This window comes from Elaeis guineensis, chromosome 9 (genome assembly GCF_000442705.2).
Source record: "Elaeis guineensis isolate ETL-2024a chromosome 9, EG11, whole genome shotgun sequence".
Taxonomy (NCBI): domain Eukaryota; kingdom Viridiplantae; phylum Streptophyta; class Magnoliopsida; order Arecales; family Arecaceae; genus Elaeis; species Elaeis guineensis.
Window position 1 is genome coordinate 10,369,427 of NC_026001.2, and position 24,767 is coordinate 10,394,193.

A 24,767-nucleotide genomic window follows, 5' to 3' on the forward strand; every position below is an offset into this window, starting at 1 on the left:
TTAATATATATATATATATATATATATATATATATATATATATATGGACTTTCCTTCATTCTTCTTAGCAAACCAGCCAACCAACCAATCAACTAAAGCAATTAGTCTTTTCGCAGGCAAGACGCTACCTTGTGGAATAAGCAGAGTCACGGGGACAGTGTAACGAACTCGATAAAATCGGTCTCGTCTTGACATAAAATTACACCCTCCTGCTATTCTCAACCAAAGCTCCAAGAAAGAATCCCAGCCCTCTTTCCCTTTTCAATGGTCCAAAATCAATATCAGGTAATCAATTCTTTGACTTCTGATCGATATCTTTGTACCCATATCACGTTTGATTTGATTTTTTTGAGTTATTCTGTTTGAAGTTTTGCAAGGAATCATGCTGTAAAGATCATTTTTTTTCTGAGATTTCTTTCGTTGCTCCAGAGTAAAATATGAACTTCTTGTTCATAACCACTTAAATCCATAAGGACTTGCGTAGTATATGTATTTTGCTTCTTTCTTTCCTTTTTTTTTCTGGATATTATCCTATCAAAGCTTGTAGATTCTTGAAATATTATATTCACATGTATTGGGGGTGATATTAGAGCTATCAAAATAGGCCAGAACCCATGGGCTAGCCTATTTGGCTCTAAAAATAGGTCGGGTCGAGCTAAAAATTCTGATCCATTTTTGCAAGTGGGCTTTCTGGCCCAGCCCCTGTAGCCCATAGGCTGAATCGGGTTAGGGCTGGGTCAGCCCGCGGATCGGTCCATTTGATTTTTTTTTTTTGGATTTTTCTTCTCTCCTCCAGTCTCCCCCTCCTTCTACTTTGACCGCAATACAGTAGCAGCGACACGTCGCACTCGGCCTCCTCTACGCCCTCCCCTTCCTCCCCGGCAGTCCCACCTCCTCCATGCCTCCCCCTGCCGGCGCGATAAAGAAATTTCAAAAAAGCTTCAAATTATTCGAGGACTTTGGAAGGATAGATCACCATTTTGAAGTCTTTGAGAATATCGGCGAGGTTCTCAATCTCAAGGAGGGTGGGCTTCTTCTGCCTAGTTCTCTCCATGTCCCTTGTCTTGACTGCGGCTGTCACGATGGACGCACTAGCCTTAGAGACAATGGTTTGGGCCCAAGAGAGGAAGCAGAGTCCGGCCATCTTCCTCCTCTTGTTGTGGTCGCCGCCAAGAGAGGACGGCGAGGTGGAGGCAAGGAGGTAACCCAAGGTGAAGCATCCAGCACCGACGAGGAGGGTGGCAGAGATGGCGAGCAAAGAGATAGAAGACCCTGTGAGGAACGACATAGCCACTACCGGAGGTGGTGGATTCATGCCACCGGCAACCGTAGGATGAGCGAGGTCAAGGGCTTGATTGCTAGAATGGAGAGGGATCTGGTTGTTGAGTAGAGAAGTCAAGGGTTGAAACATATTCCCCCCATCAGTGCCTCCCTCTCCGGCACTGCCGCCTCCGCCCCATAAGTGGTGTGCCGAAGGGGGGTGGGTGCAGGTCGGCCACTGGTAGAGAAAGGTGGGGCAGAGAATCAGCTGGGGTTGGGGGGTGGGACTTGGGAGGAAGGGAAGGGAGAAACCGAGAAACAAGGAAAAAAAAAATAAGTGGGCTGGCCCGGCCCTAACCCATAGCTCATGTGGGCTAGGGTCGGGCTGGGTTTTTCTAGCCCATTTTAACAAGTGGGCCGAGCCCGACCTGGCCCCCATACTCATAGCCTATGTGGGCTAAGGTCGGGCTAGCCCATTTTGACAGATCTAGATGATACATCGATCGTATCGAAGACACAAATCTTATGGGGGCCCTTTCCTCCTGATGCTTGGTTCTATAAGCATATCCGATGATCTCGGTTCGAAACCTCCAAACAACTATCACATCAGTCCATTAAAGGTAGCGGCTTGTCATAATGACTGTAAGAGGCACCTCCATGGTCCTGTCATGTCATCCACTTAATAATAAGGAGAGCCAGGTATAAAGTCATATCACTCTCAAAGCTTCCAATTATCAACTCACTACATAAATGGAGATGACCCCTACATATTGTGAGGTGACAATACTCACCAACCTAAAGGACCAGACGTGCTGCTCATAATTATATTAAGGGGTAAAAAGGTCTTTTACAATCTTCTCTCTCTTTCCAAGGTTCCCACCTTACCTATATAAAGAGGTAAATGGGGACCCTCCAAGTACACCTTTTATCGCTCCTATAAACTCTCACTCTTTTCTACCTGCTGCAAAAAATCTGATTGAGCATCGAAGGATCTCCATCGGAGTCAACTTCGATGGAGGATTTTTTTATAGATCCAATAGCTGTCGACCCAATGAACATACCGAAAACACAAATCTTATGGGGGCCTTTCCTTCTGATGCTTGGTTTGATCGACACATCTAATGATCTCGATTCGAAACCCCCAAACGATTGTTACATCAGTCCATTAAAGATAGCAGCTCGTCATAATGACTGTAAGAAGCCCCTCCATGGTCCTGTCATATCATTCTACTTAATAAGAAAGAGAGCCATATATAAAATCACACTATCCGCAAAACTTTCAATTGTCAACTCACTACATAAATGGGGATGGCTCCCACGTACTATGAGGTGACAATACTTACCAACCTAAAGGACTAGGTGTGCTGCTCAGAATTATATTGAGGGATAAAAAGATCTTTACGATCTTTTCTCTCTCTCTTCAAGGTTTCCACCTCATCTATATAAAGAGGTAAACGAGGACCCTCTAAGTACGCCTTCTATCTCACTTGTAAACTCTCGCTCTTTTTCACCTGCTGTAAAAAATCTGACTTGAGCATTGAAAGATCTCTGTCGGAGCTAACTCCAGTACCCGTTAACCCACCGGACATCATCTCGCTCCAGCACCTCCGACCTAGGATGGATTTCAGTTGCAACAACATGTATTCTTTTGTTTTATTTTTTTTTCTTTTCCAAAGCATCTTTTTGTTGAGGTCATGAATGGTTTTTTGAGAGATAATGGTCTACAACTGTGCTTTTTTATGGTTGCTGTATATATCAATAGAAGTGCTTTATAGTTTATATGATTACTTGGTAGTTCGGTGTCAAGGTGGTATTTTTTGTTGGCTTTGTTTACCAACTTGATGAAATTTGAAAAGAAATTGAAGTTGAGAATAAAATAAAAATTTGAGGGAGAATATAGATCTAGGGTTCTTTCCTTCTTTTTTTTGTTTTCATATATGTCTACCTTTTCTTCTTCTAGTACATAAGGCTTCTTACGTGTGAGGCTACTATATCCTATAAAAGTTCATACATCAATACATAAACTACTATAATAATATGGGCCCAACCATACATGAGCCCATACATGAACCCAACATACAACTAGACCAAAAATTCACACAACTTAAAAATTAAAAAGAACAAAGTAAATGAATTTCTCTTTAGGTAATGCTTTAGTGAAGATGTCCGCCACTTGGTCTTAAGTCTTCACATACTTCACTTCAACTTTTTTTTTATACCGCATCTCTAATGAAATGGTACTTGATTTTGATGTGCTTGGAACGACTATGGTAGATAGAATTTTTTATCATAAAGATGGTAGACTTGTTGTCATAAAGTAGTATAGTGGCTTCTTCTTATTTCTCATCCACATCTTCTAGTATTCTTCTCAATCAAATTATTTGTTGTGCCGCCAAGATAGTTAAGATATATTCGGCTTTCATGGCTGATAATGCCATGATATTTTGCTTCTTTGAGGCCTAAAATATGACATCGGATCCAAAAAAAAAAAGCATAGCCCAATGTGCTTTTCATATCATCAATGCTTTCGATCCAATCACTATCACAAAACTCAAATAACTTTACATTGTCATTTATACTTCTTTCATATATGATGCTATAATCTTTGGTGCCTTTGATATATCTCAAGACTTTTTTTGCCATCCTAAAGTAAACTTTGCTTGGCTTTTGCATGAATCTAGAAAGTAAACTTGATACAAATATTATATCCGGTCTCATAGTTATAAGATACAATAAGCTTTCAAAAATATCTCTATATAGTGGTACATTGGCTTCACCATTTTCATCTTCTTTCATGAACTTCTCATTTACCACCAAAAGTATTGCTATAATATTGCAATTCTCCATTTTGAACTTCTTGAGAATACTTTCTACATACTTCTTTTGATAAATAAAAATATCATCTTCTATTAGCTTGATTTCAATTCTCAAAAAGTAATGGAGCAAATCCATATCATTTATTTCATATCTTCTCATCATATCACTTTTGAAAGTTAAAATTATATTCTCATTGTTATCGGTAATGATCAAATCATCAACAAAAAGAGAGACAATAAATATATCATTATCTTATTTCTTCACATAAAGTGTTGGTTTACTTTGACTTCTTTAGAAACCTCTCTCATTAAAATAGACATTAATTTGAGAGTACTATGCTCGAGGTGCTTGCTTCAATCCATACAATACTTTCTTTAACTTAGATACTTAACTTTCTTGATCTTTGATGATGAAGCCTTGAAGTTGTTCTACATAAATTTTTTCCTCCAATATCCCATTCAAGAATGTCAATTTTACATTAAGTTGGTGTAGTTTCTAACCTTTGAGTGCTGTTATAGAAATGAGAGTTCTAATTATATCATATCGAGCAATCGGTGTAAAAGTTTCTTGATGATCAATCTTAGATAGTTGAAAGTATCCTTTTGCTACTTATCTTGCATTGTATCTTTGAATAGACCTATCCGGATTGTGTTTTATCTTGTAGATCAACTTCAAGTCAATGACTTTTTTATCATTTAGTTTCTTCACTAGCTCCCAAATTTTGTTCTTCTCAATCACATTAATTTTTTCTTGCATTGCCTTATTCCATACTTCTTCGTACATAGCTTCTTCATAAATTTTGAGCTCAATCATGCAAAAGTTACAAGTGGCATAAATATCACTTAGGCTTCTCATTATTGTGGGAGTGAAATTTGAAGATGAACTTGAGCTTGAAGTTAGTGATAGACTTACACTTGAAGAAGTTTGTAGTGAATCTTCATCCTTATTTTCTTTATTTTTGGGCATCATGAATTTTTTCATCAAAAGTAACAATATTTTCTTCAACTTTCTTTTTCTTTCAATCTCAAGTAGCCTTCTCATTGAAAAGAATTTTTTTTTTTTGATCACTTTATTGTGCTTCAAGCTAAAAAATTTATAGCATTTTGATTTAGAACTATAGCCAATAAAGATGTATTTTTTACTTCATCAAGTTTGTGCCTCCTCTCTTTTGAAATATTTGCATAGCATACGCATCTAAAGACTTTGAAATGCTTTACCGAAGGCTTTCTGTCGGACCTAGCTTCAAATGGTGACTTATCTTGGAGAGTTTTTGTTGGACATTTATTCATCAAGTATACCACCATGTACACTACTTCTATCCAAAAAAAATTTGGTAGGCCTTTGTCTTTGAGCATAGATCTAGCCATCTCAAAAATAGTATAGTTTTTTCTTTCAACAACTCTATTTTGTTCCGATGTATAGCCAATGGTCAATTATTTTTGCAAACCAACATCTTAACAAAACTTCTCAAATTTATTTGAGTTGTATTCACCACCTCTATTACTTCTTAGCATCTTGATATAGTGCTCATTTTGTCTTTCTACAAGATTTTTGAACTTCTTAAAGATAATGAATGCTTCGAACTTATGTCTCATAAAGTGCACCCATGTCATTCTTGAGTAGTCATCAATAAAGATAATGAAATAGATGTTACCGATATGAGAAGAAGTTTTCATAGATCTACATATGTCGATGTGAACAAGTTCCAACAGTGCTTTGACTCTCCATGGATGCTCCTTTGAAAATATCTTTCGATGTTATTTCTCAAGTGCACATCCTTCACAAACTTCTTTCTTATCTTGTATTGTCAGTAGACCATACACTATATTCTTTTGACGTAGACTTCTCAAGCTTTGAAAGTTTAAGTATCCATATCTTTGTGCCATAGCTATGACTCATCATTCACCTCCATCTTCTATGCAACATTATTTGCATAGTGCAAAATGAGAGGAAAGCTTCTATTTTTTTTCATATTGATATTTACTATAAGTTGCTATTTCTCTTTTTTGTCATATATTTTGCATTCATTATCTTCAAAGTACATCAGTGCTCATGCTCAATTAATTGTCCAACACTTAGAAGATTTTGTATCAAGTTTGGAACAAGTAGAACATCATAAATAAACTTTCACCCTTTCTTTGTGTCAATTGCAATTATTTCTTTACCTTTTGCTTGGACTAATGCACCATTTTCTATCTTGACTTATGAGATTGAAGAATTATCAATGTCAATAAAGATGAATTTGTCACTAGTGATGTAGTTGCTATATTCACTATCAAAGTACCACACATCATTTCTTTGTTCCTCTACGATTTGACATGTATAAAATGTGCTTTGGCCTCTTTCTTTTTTTCGAAGAAGTGTGCTTGCTTATTTGTCTGGTACCTATAATTTTTTTAAAATGATCAAATTTTTTATAATTATAACATTGAGATTTTTTTTTAAACCAACAATCTTTTTCAATATGAGAAGATTTTTTTTTAAAACAACAATCTTTTTCAATATGAGAAGATTTTTTACATATGCTGCACCTAGGTTGAGTGCTCTCATTTTTTTGACTTCTTGAAAGTTATTTCTTCCTCTTCCTCTTCTTCTCATATTTCTTCCTCTTTTTCTACTTTGATTTCTATCTCTAGATAACTCCCTTTTAACTTATGCATGATTAGACGGTTCTCTTTGAGGATTTTTGTCAAATATCTTGGACTTAGATTGAAAGATACTTTCTAATGATGATTCTTTGTACTTAAACAATCTTTGCTCATTAGCTTCAAGAGATCCCATCAACTCATGAATACTTAAAGTAGAAAAATCTTTAGATTCTTCAACAATAGTAGCTATAGTATCAAATTTTAGATGTAAACTAGTCAAATTTTTTTCACATATTCTTTGCTCGATGATAGTTTCACCATAGCTCTTCATTTGATTAATAATCTCCATTATTTTGAAGAAGTAATCCTTCAAGCTCTCATTCTTTTGCATTCTCAAATTATCTAATTCTTTTTTTAGAGTTCGAAGTCTGATAGTTCTTACCTTAGTATTTTCTTAAAATTTCTCTTGTAAGATGTCCCATACCTCTTTTGATTTGGTGGCTCTAATGATTCTTGAAACAATCTTGTCAGACACTGCTTGTTATATGAAGAAGAGGGTTTTGACATTCTTCTTTTTGTAGTCTTTTATTTGCCCCCTTTATTAGTTGGTTAGAATGGACGGCTCTTCGTACCCACTATCCATCAAATCTCAAATCTTTTGTGAAATGAAGAGGGTCTTCATCTTGATGCTCTAATAATCATAATTTTTTCCATCAAAAATAGGAATAGAAGGTTGATTGATGCTCATACGCATATTGCTTGAACTTCTCATGGAGATCTTCTTGAATGGTGCTCTTTTTCTATTTGTTGTCTTCAAACTCAAATTTTATTGATCTTCCTTACTTTGATATCATTTTTGTTAGCTTTGTTTACCAACTTGATGAAATTTGGGAGGAGACTGAAGTTGAGAATGAGATGAAAAATTAGGGGAGAATATAGATATCGGATTCTTTCTTTTTTTTTGTTTTCATATATATCTATCTTTTTCTTTTTCTAGTACATAAGGTTTCTTATGTGTGAGGTTACCACACCCTATAAAAATTCATACATCAATACATAAACTACTATGATAATATGAGCTTAACTATACATGAGCCCATACATGAATCCAACATACAACTAAACTAAAAACTTACATAACTTAGAAATTAAAAAGAACAAACATCATATTTTAACATCTTTACCTGCATATATGCATCAAAATGTGTATGTATGTTTCATTGCATTAATAGGCATGGCATGCTGTAGTAATATGTATGCATCAAACGAACTGGCCGATGCATGTATCTAGCAAGATATTTGACATCTCAATATATGTATTTTATGGTTTTGAACAATGTATTTACCCTTTTTACTAGTTCTAGAGCACCTATGTGTTTTGAACATACATAGAGGTTAATTCAGGAAGAGGTCATTGGGGTTTTGCAACATATCAGTTTTGCTCTAGAATATCACTGCAAAACAATAACAGCTGTTTTATATATATGTTTGGTGGTCATGAGGACTCTTACTTAACACTGTTATCGTTTGTAGAATCGAAGGTTTTGGTTTGTGGCATAACAGTTTTGCTCTCGAGGCTAATGCCTGCCTATTGATTTTTGTTGCTTTGTCTGTAGCTTTGAAATTACTTATTATTTTTCAGAGATTTTTAGTTACATAATGGACCAAAGCAACATAGATAATGACTGAGAGTTGACTTTATTGGGTAATAGTGTTAGTACTGTAGTTTTGGTTGGAAAAATTAGAAATGGCAAAAGTGCAACTGGAAATAGCATCCTCACTCTCTTTTTCTCTCTCGTTTAAAAATTCTATCGAATGATGATTGAACCACAAAGACTTCTGTGGCTCTCCGACGGCTGCAGCAGGCCACTGCCAGCCTCCGACATCGTCCTCCTCTCTCTCTTCCTCTCTTTTCCTCTTTTTTTCTTTCGGTGCTGGCGTGTGCTGCTTTTCAAGTTAGAACCGTCCTGATTTATCGTCGGTCCGATTTCGCACGCTCCGAACCATTTGGTTTGAGACAGTTCTGAAATCCATGTACTATAAAGTGCATACACACTTTGAGCTGTTCTACGTTTCCTCGCATTGAGGAGAGCATAACAACATTATCTGTCACCACTTCTGTGTCATGCTTATGTATTAGGTTATTCTTCCTTGAAAATTGATGAAATTTATTCACTCATCTGAATTCTTGTTCTTTAAAAGGGAACTGTTTGAGAATTGTTGCTATTAAAGCAAGGAAGGACTTCTTGTTTGCCTATATTCAGCACTCAAAATGATCCATGTGGTCAAAGATGGGTGCAGAAATGAATGATCAGGAAGTAGCGCGAAAGCATCCATATAAACTAGCATGAACTATTACTATAATTGTTCAAATAATTTTAAGGAAACTTTTATCTTTTTTATGGTAAAACTTATAAGAAATCAGTCAAAACATAATGACATATAATAATACAAGCATACCATCTGAAGTATTTTACATTCGTAAAATGACTTGATGAATGAATAAAGTTGAGAATCATGACTGCATAATTCATAGATCAATTCATCTAATCACATGACTCTAAACATCCAATATTGGCAATTTGCTTCAGAAAATTCTCCAGCTGTATAAAAACAGAAATATACTTTTTGATAACAAGACCAACAATGAGATTAAGTGAGCTGCGCAGGTGAAGCGGCTGCTCTTCCTTGTAGATTCTGTTGTCATGAGTAATGGTGGACAACTATTTTCAGATCAGATTTTTGTTGAACTTAAGGTAAGGGCATTTCTTACCATATTAAAAGATTGTAGGTAATGTCTTTTGCATTACTGATTTTTAACACAACTATTTGTTTAACAGGAGGGAGCTTTAGGGTTGCATGATAGAGAGAAAGAAGTTGAAGCTTTGAAGGGTTATTTGGAACAATGGATATCTTAGTTGAAGGAAGAGATCTATAAATCATATGATGATCAACTTGCACGAATAACAGATATGGTACTCTCTTTAACTAATTGCTTCCGATGACATATACTCGCATTATTCTCGAATAACTTATACCTTGCTATATTCTTGAAGAACTAATACTTTGCTAATGGAAATTTGCAAGCTAATAAGTGGTGGAGTCTCAGGGAGTTTCAAACAAACTTTACCTTTATCTTATGGGTTACATAATATTCAAACACTCAACAGAAATCTTTCTAAATGTGGAATTTAGGAACCACATGAGTTGATTTCTGTGGTTTAACTTTAGATTTTATTTTAGGGGGTGTTTGGTTCGTAACCGAAATCAAAATAGGATGGGAATCGGAATAGCTTGGAATCGAAATCGGAATCGAAATGGCCAAATCTTCCGAAGTGTTTGGTTCGTGACCGGAATCGAAATTGGAATTGAAATTTGAATCATAGAGGAGAGTAGAAATTGAGTTCTATATATATTGAGCCAATCGAAATCAGAATGGAACTCCTCCCAATCAAATAATTGGAATGGGAGTCATCCATTCCGATTCTGATTCCAGACCCTTGTTCTTCCCAACCAAATACCCCCTTAGATGAGTCATGGTAGGTTCTGGTATTCTGCTGAGTTTTAACCAATGGGTTTGGTTACATGTTCGGGCAACGTTGGTTAGGTTTAGTTATGGCTTTAGGTTAAAGGATTTGTGAAGTACTCATATGGTTGATTAACTTGGCGAAGGATTATCGTGTCAGTTTTTTTTCCCCCCCAGCAGAAATGAGTTGGTTAAGGAGACTTGGTTGTTTCCGTTCGACAAAGCTAATTATGTATACCATTTTCAGGAGCACATCAATGATTTAATACGTTTTCGAAATGTGGAAAACATTTATCTTCATAACTTGCCTATATTAATGGCTAAGATATTTTCTTTTCTTAGGATATATTAATTCAAAAATATGTATTCTGTTTTAGTACTATACGATTTCATTGTTCTTTCAAACAATGATTTTTGTGATAACTCAAAATATATTCAAAAAATATTTTGAGCTCGTATGCATATATCTATGTATGGATATATTCACATATGTATGCATATGGACATAGATTTTGTATCTTGTCAATCATATGCATAATTTTTAGTATATGCATAGGTTATATGTGAAGAGTGGCTTGATGCGATTATCCATATTGGGCTTTTGAATATAGATCTTGCATCTTTTCACCTTCATAGTTCTCCCAGTGCCTGCTTCTCCAAATTAATTGATTAATTCTATCATTTATTTTCTAAAAAGAAACAGGCCATTTATCATAATTGCAAATGATGGGCCGTTATGCCATCTTTTAAATCACCAGTTCTCCCAAATCAAAAGGTAACTGCATTTGTCGTGCATTAAGATTGTCTTTTGTCGGTCCAATTTCGATGTTCCCACTATTTCTGCCAAACAAACCATGATGTCAATTATACGTCCATGGCATTTTTGACCTTAGAATTTAAGAAGCACCTAAATTTTTTCTGAAGTAGATCAGCGCCAGAGTACGCCTTGGATTGATTTTGCTTAGTCAGGGGTAATTTGCAGCTTGGGCATTCAATTACTTTACACACAATTCAGTTTTGAATGTGGAATGCAGCTTTCATGTGATATAGTTGAACTGCTCATGTTTGATGCGTTGTTGTCTCACCTCTTATCTGGTGATATCTTAATGTGGGCTTGAAATCGAATTTTTATGTCTGCAGGTGGAGCAGAAGTTAAAACAAACTACTGATAGACTTGAGCAACAGCTAGCTGAAGAACAAGCTGCATGGTTAGAAGCCGAGCTTTTATCACAGGAAGCCAGAATGAGATCACATGATGAGATTCATATGCTTAGGGAGAGTCTGGAGAGAGCTCAAAAGGAGCATGAGGAATACCGAAAGCGCGCTGAAAGCATGAAGTGTGCCATCCTGTGACAACATTTTATCGGACGATTATAAATACTGTTACATGGTTGTTTATAGAGTGATACTCAGAATTTTTATTTTGGTAGGTTCAATATGGAGCAGAAGTTTTAGAATTTTTATTTTGGTAGGTTTAATGCGGAACAGTTCAAGTTTGTGGGCCATACTATCTGTTCTAGTTATATATATATTTAGCATGAATACTTGATTGGTTATAAAGCAATGTATGTCCTGTGAGACACATCTATGCTTTGCCTGCTACCGTGTTAGTCCATTGTTGATAGTTTCACTCCATCTGCTGTCATATAAGTATATGATGGATATTATCTTGTTTCAGTGGTTACTTTAAGATGTCCTAGGCATATAACCCTCCACAGAATTAATACTGTACTTGCTTGTGTTGTGGATTTTTTGTATATGGAAGTGGTTTTCTTGGTTCCTTAAATGTGTCTATAGAGATACAGGCAACATGTATATCTGCTTTTTAGAGCAACCTCTAGATGCTCCCTCTCTTCTTAGTTGTAACATGAAGGTAACTTCTTGCTTATAGTTGATTATAGTAACCTGTTGTTTTTTAATGCTTGGATGATGTTTGCTTGCTAGGGTGTGCTGGAGCTTTATGTGCATTGTGCATCACTCTTCTAAGTTCCTCCGCATTTAGATGGATCTCTAGAAAGGAGAGCTAGAAGTAGAGGATACTGTTCTGTTTATCTTGTTTCTTCCCCAATGAAACTGGGAAACTTTTGAAATTTCTCTTATGTTTCGATCATTCAGTCAATAAATTTCTGAGGTTCTTTCTTTCACCATCTTTGTCACCCTTGCTGTTTTTTTAGACTCTTGGTGGTGCAAGGTTTGAATTGCATGGAAATTGGATTAAAGTGAGCCAGTGAAAAAGAGAATCCTTTTTCACCAGATTATTCATTTAGGAAAGTGTCAACAATTTTTTCATCAAAAAAAAAAAAAAAAAAAAAGGAAGTGTCAGCAATTTGAAAATGTGATGGAATTGGATTAAGAGTAGAGATAATGAAATTTAAAATTCCATCATCCCTTCTAGACATCTCTAACCTTAGAAAAGGTTGGAAAAATCAAATTCAAGTGAAGGTAAGATATGAACCCAGGTTTCTAGGAAGGATTTTGATACCACTCCTGTCAATACCAATGTTTATAGCTCAATGGCTCATACAAATAGATAATAAGCTAATCAGAAGCAAAAATGGTGCAGACACCAGAGTCATCAAAAATCGGCAACATAATTTAAGTTCGATTTGGATCGAAGAAGCCTCATTAAAGTGATTCTACTTCAGTTATTTATTTTCGATCAATAAATTTTAATGCATTTGGCTTTGGGTCCATAGGGCCATACTTGGATTTGTCCACGTCACCTTTGGAGCCACCACTCTCCACATGCCAAGAGAAGAAATATGCATGCCAGCATGTGCCGTGCTCATGCCAAGTTGTGTTAAGCATCAAGCACCCACATGGAATTCCATTTCTTCTTTAGAATTCCTTAAGAGTTCTTGGCTACTTACTTATTTTGTTGAAGGCTGATTTCTTTCCTATGGTAGATTATAATGCTTTACTTTTTTGTGGAGGGTTGATTTTTTTTCTTGTAAAAATAAGAGATTCCTAAACAAATAGGACCCTTAGAGTCCTATATAAATCCTTGTATCTTTCATGAAAGAAAACAATGAATGATTTTACAAACTCCACAAATACTTGTGTCAATCGCTCCTAGAGGGAGAGGGTGTGAGACCCAAAATCGCCCCACAAGGGAAGGGTGTGAGGCTCACTTTCTATCCTATTCCTTCTACTTAAGATTCAGTGTTCCTGCGACTTTGATCGACTCCACCATCTACCCACGCAAGCCTATTCCGTCAAGAGAAGATCTGTCTCCTCCAGAATTTTCATCTGTCGTGCTGAGAGAAGGAGTGATTTCTTATTCTACAGATCATATGCTGTCAAGGACCTTCGTTCATTAACAGTTGATCTTTGATTATTTTTTTTTAATCCGATGTTGGTAAAGACCTAGTTCTTTATCGATGGATCTGTTTGGTTAAAAGATTAAGAGCCCTAATCAGAGTAGTTTCTTAACTACCACGATCCGGATTCTTATCATCTTTTTGGATTTTCTCACGGGTTTAATATTTTATTTTCTCTCGTTCCATTCTTATTTCTTTTTTTGCATTTACTCGTGAGCATGTTTAATTTCTGCTATCTGTTTATGAAATTTTCTATTACTAATTGTTTACTGATCTCTCGAATGGCATTCGTCTGTATCATTTAGATTGATCTCGCTTTAGTCTCGTATCAATCAATCACGCCTCCTGAGCAGAGTATAAGCAACTATACTGTCTGTCCTGGGAATAATGAGCTCCTGGCCGGACGTGATTTGTTGTTGATGAACAGAAGAGAGCTTGATTATTAGAATTGATTTTCTTTTTAGGATTGTCCCGCATCAAAAAAAGCTCTCTTAATTGCTACTTATATAATAAGCCAAGCCACCTCATGCATGCGGGACTTTCTTCAGCTTTAGGATTCACTGGGATGCCTTGATGATTGATATCAATGTATAAGAATAGCAAATTGGGCTGAGCTTTTTCCCTTTTCTTTTTTTTTTAAATTAAAATAATTAGCAAATTGGATATGCAGTTTTTGAGTTGCTCTAATTCCTTCTCAAGCACCACAAAGCTTGGCCTCAAGGGCTAAGTTTGTTGTGGTCACACTTTTAAAGATTGTTTATGTTAGAAAATAAACCTCAAAATTCAATTCATATTGAGCCCACGGCGAGGTTCAAGATAAAAAATGGAGTCCAACGAGCTCAAAAACAGTCCAAACGGAGTACAGATGGAGGAGATACATGCGAAAGAAGACGACATGATGCACGAGGCAGCGGCGGCATGCCGGTGGAGTGCCGACGGGCCCGGTGGAGACATGCGCACGCGGCCCAACGAGTGAGTGGGCCCAGTGCGGGCTGGCCCAATGCGTGCGGGTGCCCAGGCCCAGCGCTCGTGGGGTCCATCATGGACCACGGGGCATTGAGGGAGTTGTGTGGACCGAAGTCGCAGTCCATGTGTGGTTAAGGTGGATTTTTGCACGATCTGATGGCTTAGATCATAGCCGGTCATGATCGGACGGCTCTAGTGCGAGTCGGTCACGATCGGACGGCCACAGATGATTCTAAGTTTGATTGAAAGTCTATTTCCTAATATAACAGTGTTTTAGAGTTTCTGGAGTCTATAAAACTCTGATTATCGAACCATCAGTTACATCGGAGAGTTTGTGACGTCTTAGAGGTGCGGAAAGGCTTCAATTTCAGAGAGCTTTTGTGAAGGTTTTGGAGCTTTTTTATGAGAGACTCTTGTATAAGGATTGAATGGTGAGTTCTTCTTATATTAATTTTATTTTATTCTCTCGTAGTGAAGCTTGCACGTCCCGTGGAGGTAGGCTTGAGGTTGATCTACGTATTTGTGTTGTGTTTCTTATTTTATTTCTTATTTCTTCCTACTGCACCCGTGTGGTATCGGATCCTGGTGGGCGCAACAATTGGTATTAGAGCAAGGTGGTGCCAGAGCATAGGTTGCAGCAATGATGATCGAGATAGAAGATGGAGAAGATGGAAAGAGCAATTTCTTCCTCTGACAGGCGAGGGTGAAAGACGTGCTCATCCAGCAAGGGTTGATCGATGCTCTCTTGTATGATGAGAAGCCGACCATTATGGAGATGCAGGATTGGAGGCGGCTACAGATGCAGACGGTGAGTACCATCCGTATGTACCTAACAAATGAGATGGTAATTTATGTGCTTAGCGAGACTTCCTCGATGGTGCTATAGTCGAAGCTTGAGGAGTTGTACATGGCGAAATCTCTCACCAACACTCTTTTCCTTTGGAGGCAGTTCTACTAGCTGTGGATGATTGAGGGGCATAATGTGTAGGAGCATCTCAGCAACTTCCAGAAGATCCTCATCGACCTCCTCAGCGTTGGAGAGAAAGTTGAGGAGAAGACCAGAGCGCTGGTCATGCTAGCGTTGCTTCCCCCTTCGTATGAGTCCTTGGTGACTGCTCTTTTAGTGGGAAGAGCACTATCAAGATAGACGAGGTCACTGAGGTGATTCCCCAGAACGAGATTTTCAGAAGAGAGAACCCAGCTTCGAGTTCAGGTGGTGGTAGCTCAGCTTTGATGGTTTCTGAAGGAGTAGGAGGTAATAGACAGAGCGATAGGAGATCACGACAAGGGCGGTCCAAGTCCAGGATGAGAGATCTGAGCAAGACCAGATATTATCGGTGTGATGAATTAGGACATCTAACCAGAGATTACCCTCAACTCAGGGATCAGATTAGGCCTACTGCAGCGACGGCCAGTAGCGACTCAGAAGATGATACCCTAGAAATATCTGACGAGGTATCTATTTTTTTCTAGCAGTGGATTTTAGATTCTGCATGCACCTATCATATATGTTGTAGAGAGTAGCAGTTTGACTCCCTGAAGAACAGTGAGGGCACTGTTTATCTGCTAGATGGATCGAGTTATGCGATCAAAGGCATCGAGACGATCAGCTGGAGGACACATGATGGTGCAGTGAGGAGATCAAGGGAGATCCGATACATATCCGATTTCAGATGGAATCTTATCTCACTGAGCAGATTGGATTCGAGAGGTTACAGGACAGTAGCTGGTGGAGGAATCTTGAAGGTGTTGCACGGCGATAGGATTATTCTAGAGGAGAAGAAGAGGATGAGAGGACATTACTACTTGGCAGAAAGCCCAGTGCGAGGTGGAGCTTCAGAAGCCAAGAGCCCAGAGCAGGGTGGAGCTCCAGGTGGAGGTGGATCAGGCGCTAGACCGGAGATTCGGAAGGACGAGAGGTGACGTTGCATGGTGAGATTCCTATTGCTGTAGGATGATATCCCGAGTAGATTTTTGATCAGAATGGACACAGCTCATGATGAAGATGGGATCGAGCAGTCTGGCTCGACTCCCACATTTGCCCTCCATGAGACAGCAGGCATGCCCCGGGGCATGGGGATGAGACGGATCACAGGCTCTTAGAGATAGATGGAGGCTGAATATCGAATTGAGGTGGAGATTGATAGAAAATATGTCTCAAGATTCGATCCACATTGAGCCCATAGTGAGATCCAGGATAAAAAATGGAGTCCAACGAGCCCAAAAATAGTCCAAATGAAGTCCAGATGGAGGAAATACGCGCGAAAGAGGATGGCACGATGCACGAGGTGGCGACGGTCGATGGTGGGCCGGCAGAGACCGGTGGAGCACTGCTGGGCTCGGCAAATACGCATGCGTGCGGCCTAGGCGCTGGCCGTCCTAGCGTGCGCGAGCGCCCAGGCCCAGTGCTCGCACGGTCCACGCGCGGTTCAGGTGGATTTTTGTACGATCCGACAATCCAAATCGCAGCTGGTCATGATCGAACGGTTGAGAACGAATTCGGACTTGATCAGATGATCAGTGGCACTGTTTTGCATGATCGGACGGCTTTGGTGCGAGTCGATCACGATCGGATGGCTACGGATGATTCTAGGCTTGATTGGGATTCTATTTCCTAATGTAACAGTATTTTAGAGTTTCTGGAGTCTATAAAACTCCGATTGACGAGCCGTCAGTTACGTCGGGGAGCTGGTGACGTCCTAGAGGTGTAGAAAGGCTTCAACAAAGATTTTAGAGAGCTATTGTGAGAGTTTTGGAGTTTTTTTTATCAGAAATTCTTGTATAAGAGTTGAGTGTTGAGTTCCTCTTGTATTGATTTTATTTTATTCTCTCGTAGTGAAGCTTGCACGTCCCGTGGAGATAGGCTTGAGGCTGATCCATGTATTTATATTATATTTTTTATTTTATTTTTTTTCTTCCTGTTGCATCCGTATAGTACCGAATCTTGATGGGTGCAACAGTTTATTCATAAAAAAAATTTATCTTATCGGAATATATTTATTGTAGGAACTGATGTCCAAATATACGGTATTTAAAAATATAATTTTAAATATTTAGTTGATTATGATAATGTAGTATTTAAAATCAAAATGATTTGTATTTGATTGGATATTTATTTTTTAAAAAATTAAATAAAATATTTAATATATTTTTAAAATTAAATATAATATTCTAACAGTAACAAGAAAATAACATCGTTAACCTTATATCATTATTTTGTTAAATGTAAGAAAAAAACTAACTTGAATCTTTAAGTAATAACTAGCAACGTTCTACACCCTGGAAATGAACATCAAATCGGCAGCAAACTTCCACGAACATCCATCCAAAAACACCTTGTACACGTTGCCTGTACTGCAGCGCCTCACCGTAGTGCCACTGCAACCGCTCTAACGGTCCTCGAATGTCGACACTAACAGCCGTCCGATCCCATCACAACGGTCATGTTCACCAGACCCGCATCCCAAGCCAAACCACCGCTCACCACTGGTTCCCAGCAGGGCTACTCTAGTAAATAAAGCAAATGGCGAGGGCTTTTGTGTAAGTTGGCATAGACCGGCGTATTTTTATGCGGCTCCACTGCCCTGAGAACTCCTCTCTCCCGCTTCTCCGCTTTCTTTCCCTCGATCGCTCATCTCGCCCTCTCTCTCTTCTTATTCTGGGGTTCTGGGCGTCGGTCTTTGGCCAGAGGAGACTATCGAAGTAAGTCTTCTCTTCTCCTCTTCTAGGGTTTTGATTCTCTTCACCATCGATGCACGATTCGGCTGCTCTTTTTCCCTTTTCTTTTCGCTTTAATGTGCTTCCGTGTCTCTTCGATTTCTTGCATGGAGTCCCTTTTTTAGAGTTTTTTCTCGATTTCATGCAGTTTAGATTTTTTTTTTGTTCAGAATCCTTGTTTTCAATATCACGTTCTTTTCTGTTGGGTTTTGTTTGGTTTTCTTGGTGAAATGATTCTAGGTCTGCTCAATTTTTGTTTTTTTAAGGATTCTTCTTCTCTTATGAGACTTTTAAATCTGATAGAGACTGTTTATGGACTTGTTTCAGAAAACTAGCTATAATTTTGATTCCTGAACATTGGTTGAAAAAAGAAACAAACATGTGAGCTAAAAAACTATGGTACTTGCTTTTGATATCAATTTTGAAACATTGTTTTTTCTGGTTTTTTTTTTTTGGTAAGCTTTAATTCATGGTTTTGATTGGTTTAATTGATCGAACTGGTCGATGGAAATTGTTTGATAGTTGTTTTAAAGCAGAAATTTGGCTCGCATTGTTAACAATTTTTAATGATTACTGTATTAGACTAAAGTGATTTATAGCATTAATGCCATGTTGAATATGTTATTTTGTGATTGCAGTGCTAGTGCTTCTTTTGTTGTGTATTGTAGAAGTGATGTGTGAATGAAAAGAATTAGGATGACTTATTGACCTGGATGCAGAAGTTAATTGTATTTTTGCTGTGATGCTTTCATGCGATCATCTATCCTAATTCATTCTTAACTTCCGTTGATGTTTCCTGATGGTCTATAGGAGTTTTCTATACTTTACACATGGACTGTCACCTTTTTCCTTTAAAATTTAATCTAAGAAACATCTGGACAATTTTGCCGGAATTATTTGTAATGTCCATTGCTGCAGGCATACTGCAGAAGTCGAGTCAGCATCCTGAAGTTGGAAAGAACAACAAAAGATGGCAAATACAAATATAAACAACATGTTGGAAAAGGTGTTAATTTTGTCAAAGTTAGCAATAAAGATATTCTACAATATATCGTATGCCTGTGTTCTGTCTTGATACTGGCTCTTTCAATGGATTTATGTCACAGATGACGGGCAAGGATAAAGACTATAGATATATGGCAACGTCAGATTTGCTTAACGAGTTGAACAGGGAAGGATTTAAAGCTGATGCTGATTTGGAAGTGAAATTGTCAAATATCGTCCTTCAACAGCTTGAAGATGCATCTGGGGATGTTTCTGGTTTAGCCGTGAAATGGTTTGCCCTGTTCCTTATGCCATGTGATACCATCGACATTTTTTCTATTGTTTTTGACTTTATCACTAATATTAGAGCTTATAATTAGATTGTATAAATTGGTTGTTTAGACATATATGTTTGTAATGCCCTGCCATTCTTTTACCTTATATCTTCCTTTGGTTCCACCATGACTCTAAAGGAGCGGGTCTCTACATAGATTAGGGTGCAGTTAAGACAAGGTATGTTTAGGGCTGTCACAATGGGCTTGGCCCACAGGACCGCTCCGGCCCAACCCTGTAAATGGGATGGGCTGGGCTACCATATGAGTAGCCCAAATAACAACTGGGCCTGTTTGGCCTGTCCCACATCAGCCCAAGGGCTTATATGGATTGGACTGGGCTAGCCCAGGTGGGACATGAAAATTAAAAAAAAATCTTAAAAAAAAAATTCTATTACTATTAATATTAGGTTTTATTCCAATTCTAAATTTTTAATCTATCTGGATTCTGGGACTGGGAGACTGGGACCTAAGGGTTTTAATTTGACTCCCGACCGTTGCCCACATCGCCGGCCGCCGCCGCCACCCCGCTACCCCCACATCGCAGTAGGACGACCGCCTCCTCCTCGTCAGCAGGACGATTGCCTCCGTCGAGCAGCAGGACGCCGAGCAGTCGGTTCCTCTCCCTTAACCCTTTCGCCCCCTCCTCGTCCTCGTCGTCGGTGTCGTTGCCTCCGGCCTTCGAATTCGATCACGAAGCCCCACATCGCCGGCCCCTCCTCCCTTCTGTCGACGGACGTCCCTCCCTCCAACCTCCGAGTCTGGATGATCCCCCTCCTTCTCGATCGACGCCCCCTCCTTTCCGTCGATCGACGCCCCTCCTCCTTTCCGACCGCCGCCGATCGACGGACGACCGCCGCCGACCGACGGACGACCGCCGCCGTCGATCGGACGATTCTCCTCCTCCTCCAGGCCCCTCCTCCTTTCTGCTGATCGATACCCCTCCTTTCCAACCACCGATCGGACGATCCCCCTCCTCCTCCGGGCCCCTTCTCCTTTCCACCTATCGACGCCCCTCCTCCTTTCCGACCGTCGCCGACCGACGGACGACCAACGCCGTCGATCGGACGATTTTCCTCATCCTCCTCGATCTCTCTCCCTTTCGGTAGTCGGCATGAATATTGAGATCCAAAGCTCATGGGCTGGCCCGGCCTGGCCCACGGGGCTGGGCGGGGCCAGCAATATTATGTCCCATTTTTTGGATGGGCTTAGCTCGGCCCGGCCCATCAAATTTTAGGCCCTTATGGGCCGGGCTGGCCCATTTTGACAGTACTAGATATGTTACATCATGATCAAGATTTTTGAAATTGGTACCAGTATCTGTACCATTTTCTGATTGGTATGGTACAGTACCGCTACCATTACTGATTGTCCATACGGCCTGGCATGCCGATCCTGTACCAGCATGCAAATTTTTTTCATTTTTTTGAATCTAATCAATTTTTTTTGAAATTTTGAATTATTTTAGATCCAAATTAATGTTCATTTGTCATATAATGGTTCTATCATTCCGAAATAAAATAAAATAAAATCTAAAATAATGCATTAAATATATTTAAAGTACAAACTATAAAGAACAATGTACTAACTCCAAGATCTCTATTGATCTAATATCTTGTCGAGCATTTATGATGCTCCTAGATATCTAAATCATCCACATACTTAGGAGGAATATCAACGCATCTCTCTAACCAAGCAGTATTGTAGTCCTGAATATTCATCTCATAATGCATCCTCTCTGGATTGTAAGACATCTCAGATCTCTCGCTCAAGCTCTGGCTCTGAGATGTATCTTCGGATTGATGGTATGGCTGTGGAAGGACCCATCCAAATATGCCGACAGCAAAATCCGATCCGTAAGATGTTTTGGACTGCATAGAATAGTAGCTACTGAAAGATGATACTTTAGACACATCATATCCATATCTATATGGATCATAAGCTGTCTGAGGATAATAGGATCTATAATGCGAGGTGAATTTGATACATCTATTGGTTCTACTCTACGTGCAAGATCATCTGCAACTGCATTGTGTGCTGAATGATCTTTAGGAACCCATCGTCTATATGAAATCGTATTCTCGTAGCCTTTACTAGCTTGTGCATTGTGGTCCCTATCTTGTATGGCATGCGTAAACATAAACTCATCGGTGAATTGATGACCATCCTGCGGCTACGTCTTACGAATGATAATCTCTTGTCCTCCACTTCTTCGGTCATCAGATCCATGACTACTGTTATCATCACTGTCCCTGGTCTCTGAATCTGAGTGAGCTAATTTCTCCACTCTCGATGATGTTGCAACTGTCTTTTCTTTATATTTTTGCTGAGTAGTTGCTTGACCTCCCTATATGCTCCTTTATGACTGACTTTGCTGTTCTTGGGAGGATGGATGTCTTCTTTCTGATTGATATAACCGGCTTCATCTCAACAATTCTTGCTCAAGTCTCTGGGAGGACATCTCGGACATGGAGTCATTTTATGAATGACTCTTCTGTAGCCCCTTATGCTGTGGCTGATCAGTTGAAACTTTATGTGGAAATATTTCTATTTGTCTAGCCCATTGCCTTGGATCCACTCTAATCTCTTTAGCTACCAAATTGACTAGTCATGGAGGGGATTCCGACTCATCAAGGTTTGACTTCTGCTGCTGGTCTACAAGCTATCTGATTATCGGATCCTTGTCAATAACAGCATAATTATTTATCGTCAGATCCGTATACTTCAGCTGCACTTCTTTTTGAATGCTTTTTGATTTCAGCCTCAGATTATAATGAACGTATACAAGATCGTTGAGGCGCTTCTGTATCAGACAGTTTCTCTACTTGCTATGTATGAGGATGAAAGTTGACCAATTGCATTCACAACCATTAGAGGAGATTGTCTGAGAAAAAATGCGGATAGCCATACCTTTCAAATTATCTATGGACTGTCCAAAATGAATCCATCATTCAGCTGCAAAAATATTAAGTAAAATTACGTATCAGATTATATGAAATTAATAGGCATGTAATTTCAATAAAGTCTTATCGTTATTGATATCTAATTTATCTGGATTCATCCTTTTTTACTTGCGATGGTCCATAAGACTCCAAAGCTATCTGTCCTATCTCTAAATTGTTTCGTTTGTAGAAAATATATTTGGTAAGTTAACAAATATGCTGTTGATTGCAGACTGAGTTTAGTTAAATGGTATGTGGCACTTCAATTAACCTAATATACCTCTTATAGACACATACACGTGGTTTTTGGATCGGACACCATCTTATATATTACATTATGGAGAGCAATCAAAAACTCGTTATCCATATTAATCTCAGATATGCTATATTGGAACTTTAGATTCAGATAGAAGTTGCAGATAAATTTTACAAATGATTGTTAGGATGGTTTTCTTTTTTTCTTCGGCTCAAAATCAAATGAACAAAAGATTGAAGAAAATACTTCTCTGCTTTTCCTTCGAAATGCTATCCATCTAGAGATTCCAGACATCCTACCCCACCCACCCACACCCCACCCACGTGCGGCTCGGCTTGACCATGGTTCGGGGTCGAACCAAGCTGAACCGGCCTGAACCGCGTGGTTTCGCACGGTTCAGGTTTGTACCACACCGAACCGACTGGTCCGGTGTGGTTTGGGTTAATTTTTCTGAATTTTGGGGCCAAACCGGATGGCTCCTGACCGGTTCGATTTGGGGTGTACCAGTCAGTTCGGATCGGTATGAAATTCCATGATCATGACTGTGATGGCAATACTCAATCTATATGAATATTTTAATAATCTATGATATGATGCAATGATTCAAATCCCATGGGATAGAGCTATCCCGATTTTCTTTTGTAGAATGGGACGTGCAGCTATCCTACCAAGAATTGACACTCTGAAGAGGGGATATACTGGGACATGCCAAATGAGACATTGGGACAATCGTAGGACAGTCCTATCCCAACACCTAGGATGGTATCCCTTTCTGATGTCCCATGGGATGTCCTATAGGGATTTGAATCATTGGTTATGAATATACTGATTGACACTGGTGATGAGATGGTTGGGGTGGATCAGTCATCACTTGATCTAGATCTGAAATCCACCTTGGATCTAACTTTCATGAGTAAATTTGAAAAGTTTGTAGTTTCTGATGCCATAATTGTCAGAGGTTCAAATACATGTGCGTCGACCTATCAAGTCTAAATTAAAAGATAGAGAGAGAGAAGATTATAGCAACGAAACAAGAAACAGAATTTTAGTAAACCATCACCAAAATCACTGTCCCTTGCTTCAATTTTTTCTTCCAGAAATCAAACTTAATCAATCCTGTGAGCATGAGGGCATCTAATTTCTACAATTTGAGAGGATAATAGGATCCATAGGAAGTTATGAAAAGTGAAAGAGAGGGGTTTCAGTCTGTCTCATCAGCTGGCACTCTCTTTTTCACCTTTAAGATACAAACAGCAAAAAATTAATGGGAAAAATTGAAGAAAATCGACTTTACTAAACCCTATCTAACCATCGACTGCATCAGAAAAATAACTTAATCTACATTCAAAACTCTTGATTGCATCATGGCACAATGGTAGAGCCAGGATGGCTTGGTGGGGGGTGAAGGGGCAATCAATTAACAAGCTTGATGTCCATTTGTCCCAAAGATCATATTGTGGTCTCAAAACCCGAAACTTTTGTCCATGTAAAATCTGAAATTAAAAAAAAAAAGAAGGAAATACTCGGAAATAACCATTACCTATGTTATACAGAGCTGATACTTGATCAAACTATAAAGAGAAACTAAATGAAGCAAAGATCAATAAAGAAAAATCTTTGTGTGAAAAATCAAATTCGTTAGAATTCCTAAGTGTATTGTGACTATTGTGGATATCACAACTTTTATAAGAAACACCAAACTTAATCTAACCACTCTTAACATGTTTTAAGCAACCTAAAAGCCCAATCTTTAATATCCTATGATGTCAAATAATATGGGATAATCATTAAAATAAAAAGGGAGAAAATGTATTTCAAAATCCAACTTTCTCGAACTAGAAATGACTTATTGAACAAAGGCAACCACCATAGGTCCCAAAAGCCCAATTGAACATTCCATATAGGGCAGAAAAGAATTTCAAAAGACACATATAAAAGAATCCCATGTGTGCACAGGCATGTGCACTTATGTTCGTGTGCGTGCAAACAAAAAGAAAGACCTTCGATATTGGATTTCATATCCAAAGATCAAAGCATTATATTGAATATATTGTTTACC

The 24,767-nt window shown here is 38.7% G+C and overlaps 1 protein-coding gene and 1 pseudogene across 1 annotated transcript in view; both read left to right on the forward strand.

Annotated features, from left to right (window-relative positions):
• Positions 1-898: 898 nt before the first annotated feature.
• LOC105051892 (immune-associated nucleotide-binding protein 13-like) lies at positions 899-11,544 on the forward strand (annotated as a pseudogene).
• Positions 11,545-18,039: 6,495 nt separating this feature from the next.
• LOC105051697 (cullin-associated NEDD8-dissociated protein 1) overlaps positions 18,040-24,767 on the forward strand; it is a 34,774-nt gene continuing 28,046 nt past the window's right edge. The window contains exons 1-3 of the mRNA XM_010932253.4: positions 18,040-18,179; positions 19,113-19,200; positions 19,301-19,470. Coding sequence (XP_010930555.1) covers positions 19,165-19,200; positions 19,301-19,470 — 206 coding nt within the window. The 5' untranslated portion in view covers positions 18,040-18,179; positions 19,113-19,164. The remainder of the gene's footprint in view (positions 18,180-19,112; positions 19,201-19,300; positions 19,471-24,767) is intronic.